Here is an 8016-nt window from a genome sequence, read left to right on the forward strand (position 1 = left end):
CATTTTTGAGTTTTTAAACAATTTGTGGATCGTAGTTTTGAAAATTTTGTCAGAAATACATAACGTCTGTCTTTGTTTTCAACACATGAGTTCATAGTTGCGTGGCTGTAATTGAATTTACCATGTGTTCAGAATAATACACTTAACCAGTTGTTGTTGTTTTTTCTATATTAAATTTGACAGTGTTTTAATGTTTATACTTTTTTTAAGAGTTCGAATTTATTTTGAGTTTTTTTTTCTCAGTTGCCTTAAAATTTAAAACGCTGACTATTAAAGTTTCAGAATATGAAAAAATCCAGCGCAGTTAAGTCGAGACTTTCATTTAAATCAATGTCAGTACCAATTCAGGACAGTAAAAATAAATTAATTTACTTAGAAAGAGGATGTTGGACTATTTCCGTACTTACAACTTACCGACTGTACTTTGTTATTCGTACATTTTTATTGTAGTGATACCTATGGTAGAGATTTCCCTAAATACAAATATAATTCACAAGGTATTTTGAAAAAAGTGAACACTGAACTCAACAACGACATGATGACAAAATGATTTCATATTTTATGTGTGTTGTGTTTGAAAACGTTTGAATTAAAATATTGTAAATTATAGGTATCTTATAAACAAATTGTTAAAATGATAAAACTTATATGTAATGTTTTAACTTATTTATTCCAGCATATATGACAAGTTTGAAAGGTTTTTCAAATGGTTCAGGAAAAAATCCTTAGATGACTGCCAGGTCAATGTAATAAGAAACTGCGCTGATGACAATTGCTACCACTGCAAGACGTGTCACCGGATTAACAAGTACAGATCTCTTACTAATCCCGCATCGAAGCCGTCCAAGAGAAAGTTGGAAATTTCATATTTCGTAGGCGGTTCGAGGTCCTGTTGGTCCGGAAGACCATCGACTTCTAACAGCGGTCAAACAAGCATAAAACCAGCAACGTACAGTGATAATGTCAAGACCGACGCAAAACCGTCTCAGGCTCTTTCGTACAGTGAAAATGTAAAGAACTCGAAACCGTCCGAATCCAAAGATCTGAACCCGAACATTTTCAACAAGCACTCTTGTCTGTGTCGGCCCACGAACCGAAATCCGGCAAGGTACCAACAAATAATCCTCGGTTTTCACCTTATTAGGAAACTAGGAGGTGGTTGTTTCGGGAACGTCTACCAAGCTTACCGACCGGCCACGCAAAGTTATTACGCCTTGAAAGTATTTTTTAAAAACAGGGTTTTTCATGCCAATCGTCTGGAAAACGTCATCAACGAAAACGAATTGTCTCGCGTAATAAAATTCGAATTCTTAACCAGCCTCGCTTTTTCCTTTCAAGACAACCACAACTTCTATTTAGCCTTTGCGCCGTATTGCCCGGGTGGGAATTTATTGCGTTACATCGAACTGTTTGGGCATTTCACAGAAGATGCGGCGAAATTTTACGTCGCCCAAGTCGTCCTCGCTTTGGAATATCTCCATTCGTTAGATCTGATTCACAGGGACGTCAAACCGGAGAATGTTGTTATAGCCAGCGATGGGTTCGTCAAGCTGACTGATTTCGGATTTTGCAAGAAGTTGAAGAAAAAGACTTACACCGTTTGTGGCAACCCGTTGTATTTCGCACCCGAAATGCTCACTGGAAAGGGATACGGGAAAGAGGTCGACTGGTGGGCATTGGGTGTCATGCTCTACGAGCTGATCGTCGGCCTGACGCCTTTCGATTCCCCCTCGATAACCAAAGTCTACGAGAAAATAAGCCTGGGGAAATTCAGGACGGTCCGGATTTTCAGCGCGGAGATTCGGACGTTCCTCAAGGAAATTCTAAATCCGGTTACGACGGAGAGGCTCGGAACCTGCGGATCGGCGAAAGTGAAACGCCACGAGTTCTTCCGTGATATTTCCTGGGATAGCCTCTTGTTGAAGAAATGCGTTCCGCCTGTTGTCCCGCCTGCTATGCCCGCTTACAATCGCTACCAGTCCTCCAGTCTGAGAGAGTGCGATATCCTCCCCACCGTAGAAAATGTTTGCTGGAGAAAACTATGTCCGAACACGGGGAAGATGATCGAATTGGTCACCGAAGAGATACCAGAAGACCAGAAGGCCAAGGAAAACGAAACCTCACGGAAGTCTTTAATGGAGACGCGATTGGAAACAATTAAAACTTTTTTAAGTAATAGGCAGGAAGTAAAAAATGCACGGATAAGGAACAATTTTATAAATCTCAAAGAGAAATATAAAAGAAAAGAAGAGCTAGAGAAAACGCAAAACGGGGAAGAGGGAAGGGCGAGTAATATTGCCAATAATCAGACGGGTAAACAAAGCGTAACAATTTGAGTCCAGCATCTCCGTATACTCAAATAGAGAAAAATCTCGATGAATTTGAATCTCCGAAGACGATCTGTTGTTTTCCTTCACTTTGTCTCATGATAAAAATAAGTGCTTTCCACATTCTTGTAAAAAAATGATTCAAATCAACTTCAGCGATTCCGTTTTGCAAGCATTCCTCGCTGTACGACGCCGGTTGCATGGAAATTTTGATGAAAACAGCTAATAAAAAAATAATTTCAATGTCTTGCTCTATTGGATTATTTTTTTTCTATGACAAAAAATCAGGTTTGAATCATTAATGAGAATTTGTTTTGTAGATTTCATGTGCCAGTCAGGTGTACGTCATTTTTTTCTAAATATAAACACATATTGGCCCACAAAATTAAAGCGTTGTAAATACTTTGAAAATCCTGTTTTATAATTTTTATCATTACAATAACTCAGATTGGAAGTTGGCAATATTTAAGTAATGAATATTATGATGAGCTTGTTGTATGACGGTCTTATACAAATATTTGAATAAGATAAAGGGGCATTGAAAGATATTGCATCTGTTATAATAATAATCTTATTATTTCATGTTTTATTCATTCAACATATACAGATTTGTTTCTAAATACGTAGGAGGAGATTAAGTCTCGTCGCCGTTATAAGTTTCTTCTAAGTGTCCGATGCTTGAAGTATGCTCACGACTGACCTGGCATTTACCTTGGATATAGAGCATAGCCAAAGCCAATTTTCTATTTTTATAGCTTTAATCAAGTCTCCCGACTGCATGCTGAAGGGTAGTAAATTCCGATATCTGAGGAATCGGTTTTTGCCTCGAGCTTTTAAATATTTCATTAAAACGGGGTTGGTGGTGGAAAAGCTTATAAATAATACATCAATAAGTTGTACTTTATATTTATTACATTTACAATTATACAGCAATGAGTGAATCAATTTAATTGCTGAAAAATTGGGATGTTGCCATCAAGTTCCAATTTGTATCTCACGGTACATTCAATTTGTTGTGAAAATATATTTATATTACTTTATTTTTAATATTTATTTAGAAATATTTATTTTTAGTACAGTTTTTTGAAAATATAGTTTTAATGTACAGTGGTGGATAATGGGTTTACTACGACTATTAAATCCAAGAGAAAATATAAAAAATATTATTGTAATGAAGACAGCATTGGATATATTATACCTATAACATAATAAATTTTTTTATAAATTTATTTTAAATTTTTTCCAAAGATTACAAATTTAAACGTCTAGGAAGAAAAGGTCGTTTTTATTTATTCTGTCTCAAGATAACCCCGTTGTAACCGATAAATTTTTAATAATACCATGAGATGTTTAAAGTTTTGGTTAACCCTTAAAGTTATCATAAATTTACGATGGTCCAAGTTTACACAAACATTTAGAAATCGACTTGCAGAAGAGCGACGATTCACATGAATCTATTTTTTATGATTTCAAGAGAAAATGGAAGGCCAAATGAATTTTAAATTCTGAAAAAAAAAACAGCGCTTTTTGTTGACTCATCCTAAGCTTTGAGTTGTGTATTTTTAAAGATATAATTAAATTTGTTAAATACAGAAACATCGTCGATTTTTCATGATATTTTCGTTATAGATCAATTCAGCTCTTTTTTAATAATAAAATCCTAGTGCGTTTCTTCAAACGCTTCTGACTTGCTAGTAAATAATTATAATTATATAATTAATAAGTAAGCACTTCACGACCATATCAGCACGGTTGGATTTAAAGACATTCATGGCCAAAACTTCCATGAAAATGTAATAAACTATTCTAGAATTAAATATATTTATCTATGATACCGATCAAAATTTCTAAATAGTTGGTAAAGGAAAAACATTATTATTTAGTCCTTTTCAATTAATTAATATTTATGAAAGGTATTGGTTGAGATAAAAAAGTCAGTGTCACAAGCGGGATTCGAACCCACGACCTTCGGCTAAATACGCCGCTGCTCTACTTTGACTATCTATCTGAATTACTATCGATTAACGGTCACTAATCTCTACACATTACATATTACATTGACAAGTGTTTAAAAAATAAAATTTAAACAGTATTTTCTATTTGTTGTTACTTGTTAATAGTTTTGGTTTTTAGTTTTTTAAACAATAATACAGCCACTTTCCTTATTCTTTTCTGTTGGAAATAATTTTTTAGAGACACTTCTCATCTTTCTTTTTGGGTTTTTACTTTTAACTTATTCAAAAAGTAAAAACTGTTAGATAAAGGGAGTGATTATTATAAAACCACCAAAACTGAAAAATAATAAAAGGATAAGGAAAGTGGTTGTATTATTCTTTTTAAAAACAAAAATGTTGGAAAATTTTTTTATGAAGTTTGATTGTATTGTGCATATGTTTGTGAAAGTGTATGTGATTCAAATTTGTCAGAACATATGTATTGTTTTAATTATGCCATCATAATCTTCCTAAATTTTAAAATGGCAAAACTACAGCTATGTGTTTTTAAATCTCACTTTTTTAGATTGAATAATTTTCGTGTAATTAAATTTTTACTACAATTCATGTTAAATTAGGTAGTTATACAATTTTTTGAGGGCTTGAAAATATAAGGAGAGATTAATTTAAGTAATTTTTATTTCAGGGGACATTTTAAACAGGCACAGTGATTGTTAATAGCTTGTTACAAGATGGGCAAGAACCGGAGAGGAAGCCGAAGGAAGCGAAACTCACAGATTTCGAAGTAATTCGAAGTATAGGTCGTGGTAGTTATGGCACTGTTATCCAAGCCATGCACCTCGCCACAGGGGAATACTACGCCATTAAGGTATTGTCGAAGCAGCTTATATTCCAGAAAGACAGAATAATGAAAGTTTTCAACGAAAAATCCATCATGTCGTCGATTAGGTTTGAATTTCTTGCTCAACTCGACTATTTCTTTCAAGACCATAATTTTCTGTACTTCGCCACACCTTACTGCCCAGGAGGCGATCTGTACACTCAGCTTCGAAAGTATAAACAGTTTCCCGAAATGGTCGCGAAGTTCTATATTGCCCAGATCACCCTGGCTTTGGAATATTTGCACTCCTTGTCTTTGATCCACAGGGACGTCAAGCCCGAGAATGTTGTCATCGGCTTCGACGGTTATATCAAGCTAACGGACTTCGGCTTTTCTAAGAGGGTGGTCGGGAGGACGTACTCGTTTTGTGGCACCGCCGAGTACATCGCTCCGGAAATTTTGAAAGGGGAAGGCTACGGGTTTGCCGTCGACTGGTGGGCGATGGGCATCATGCTCTACGAACTCATCTTTGGACGTTCTCCGTTCGAAAACAAGAACCGGCTTAAAATTTTTTCCCTCATCCAATCCGGCGATTACAGGTTTCCGCAGGGACAATGGAGCAGCTCGGATGTACGTGATTTGATCGACGAACTCCTCCAGAACAATTACACCAAGAGGCTCGGAAACCTGAAAGGAGGCGCAAAAGACATTAAAAATCATCCGTTCTTTCATGATCTTGATTGGAAGGAGTTACTCAAAAAAAGGATTCGGCCTCCATTTAAACCGAAAATGAAATCAATTCGTGATAGTTCTCACTTCAGTAAAGTCCCATTCGATCAATTGGTCAAGGCGCAGGACAATTTCAAAGATTACTTCAGCATTCTAGATTAGACAAAACAAACTTGCTGCCATTACTTAGTGCGAAGAAAAACAACTTTCAATCCTCTCCCCATAAAATCTCATAGAAACGCCGAAGTCCTAGAAGAATCTGTTTGTCTGAAATCTACTAATGAAATATATTAAAATGCCCATATGTCATAGAAGCGTTATAAAAAATAATATCACATGAAACAATTGACGTTTTTTCTGATTTGCGTTTTTAAAATATTTTCTTAAACACCCTGTACTGCTAATGCTCAAATAAGCGCTTACAGACCTCGAAAATAAAAATAAAAACATTTGGCTTGAGTGGGTCAAAGGACAACGTAAGAACAAATTGAATGACGAGGTGATAAATTTGCAAAGAGTGCGCTTCGAGTCGGTGTTTTATACTCTCTCATAACTATGTAGTAGCATCGGATGTATGGGATCTACAAAAATGTTCATGTAGAACAGGAGAAATGAAGGAAGGCACTAGGCACTCATCTAATTCAACGTGAGACCATACATGGTTCAGAAACAAAAATCTTCCCACAAAATTCCTAACATTAATTGCAACCCTGTCCATCTCCAAAAGCTCAAAATTATAGATTTCCCCATTTTGTGTTTGAGCAATCTGTCCATCTAATACATAGACCAAATGGTACTGGAATGCCTCAAAACTCTAGTGGGTCAAAAATGGTATAAACCTTCCAAGTATGGTAACACAAATCCTTCGTGAAGCAGATAGAGGTGAACTCATACAAGCCATATATAAAATAATAGCCGAAAGCGTTATAATAAAACATAACATCAATTAATTAATTATTCCTTAAAACAATAATATAAATAAGGAACAAAAAATAATTCGTATCTTCTTTATTTACCCAAGGCATGGCCAATAGGATTCAAATCTATTCCCATTTCTTCTTCTTCTTTAATTTTTCCAAAAATCAACTTACATAAAAAATTCTTTATATCATTTCATCATATACAGAAGAGACATAAAAACATATTTTACAAAATATAAATTAGATATAACTCGTCATTAAAATATGCATCTTCAGGTCCGTTAAGTAGATTTTTATGTAATACTGCTCAATCCATTCCGACCCAATTGACATAAAAAGTTAGAAATTATTAAAAACCTACTAGAAATGATCGAATATCGGCTTAAAAGACTGATGTTTTCTTAAAATCGGCGTTTTGCACTCACATTCTTTTATAAAGGAAAGTTAAATGAAAAAAGAGTTGGGTTATTTTCAGATCTCTTCATACTAGAAGAAAGGTGGATAAAGTTGGTTCGCTCACGGGCTTTATTTCTCTTATAGGGGAAGCAACTCTTATAGAAATCACCACTGTACTCAAGAGAATTGTTCCACTCGATCGCTACATGCCCATAAGTTTAACAAACGACCCATTAATTTCAGCTTTCTGACATCAGAGATAATCTAATCTTTCTCATTGATTCTAGGTATTTGCTTTACAATATAAGATAGTAATGTATGAATTTCACGAACAGTTCATTAACTTGCCAAAATGGCTTATCATTAAGAAACAAAAATTTCTAAGTCCTTTAGAATTTGGTTAGTTTATTGATACTAAAATTTAAATCATTTCATCGTTTTAAATTATGTCCGTACTAAGCATGGGTATATGTTTCGGTTAAGTTTGGAATTTCGAACGTTCAACTTAAGCCGCACGGTTTCGTTTTGCGGTTTCACCCCACGACCGAGTAAATTTTCTGACAAGAGAATATAATGGGTATCTTACTATGTTTAGACATGCCTATAGGATAAAATTTAATAATGTTAGTTTCATACTGTTTACGGCAGTAGTAAATTTTAGTGCTGTAAATCGTTTTTACACTTAATCCGGTAGAAGCGATAACCTTTTTTTGGAAAAAAAATCCTCGCTCTCTTATCATTCTTCGCTCTTAAATATATTAATTTTCTTGTGTTATCACTGAATCTGATATTCTGATGAACTCGGGGCCGAGGTTGCTCACTCTTCAGAAAAGTGGAGTGCTTTTTGGATTATTCTCTGACTGAATTTA

The 8016-nt window shown here is 34.9% G+C and overlaps 2 protein-coding genes across 2 annotated transcripts; both read left to right on the forward strand.

Annotated features, from left to right (window-relative positions):
• The first annotated feature begins 157 nt into the window (after positions 1-157).
• Positions 158-2570, forward strand: LOC106667912 (cAMP-dependent protein kinase catalytic subunit beta-like). The gene is made up of 2 exons (XM_014396181.1): positions 158-332; positions 677-2570. Exons 1-2 carry the CDS (start codon positions 286-288, stop codon positions 2334-2336), a joined length of 1707 nt encoding a protein of 568 aa, XP_014251667.1. The 5' UTR covers positions 158-285; the 3' UTR covers positions 2337-2570.
• Positions 2571-4776: 2206 nt separating this feature from the next.
• LOC106667989 (cAMP-dependent protein kinase catalytic subunit alpha-like) lies at positions 4777-6177 on the forward strand. Its single transcript, XM_014396347.2, has 2 exons — positions 4777-4899; positions 4968-6177. Exon 2 carries the CDS (start codon positions 5115-5117, stop codon positions 5991-5993), a length of 879 nt encoding a protein of 292 aa, XP_014251833.1. The 5' UTR covers positions 4777-4899; positions 4968-5114; the 3' UTR covers positions 5994-6177.
• The last annotated feature ends 1839 nt before the right edge of the window (positions 6178-8016 follow it).

The sequence above is a fragment of the Cimex lectularius genome, unplaced genomic scaffold (assembly GCF_000648675.2).
Source record: "Cimex lectularius strain Harlan isolate CLEC.00 unplaced genomic scaffold, Clec_2.1 scaffold219, whole genome shotgun sequence".
Taxonomy (NCBI): domain Eukaryota; kingdom Metazoa; phylum Arthropoda; class Insecta; order Hemiptera; family Cimicidae; genus Cimex; species Cimex lectularius.

What these genes read in the sequence shown, in the direction of transcription:
- LOC106667912 (XM_014396181.1), top strand. Translation starts at nt 286, where the DNA reads ATGAAAAAATCCAGCGCAGTTAAGTCGAGACTTTCATTTAAATCAAT. An exon ending in AGACTTTCATTTAAATCAAT is followed by an intron (nt 333 to 676) that starts GTCAGTACCAAT and finishes TATTTATTCCAG; the next exon opens with CATATATGACAAGTTTGAAA.
- LOC106667989 (XM_014396347.2), top strand. Translation starts at nt 5,115, where the DNA reads ATGCACCTCGCCACAGGGGAATACTACGCCATTAAGGTATTGTCGAAG.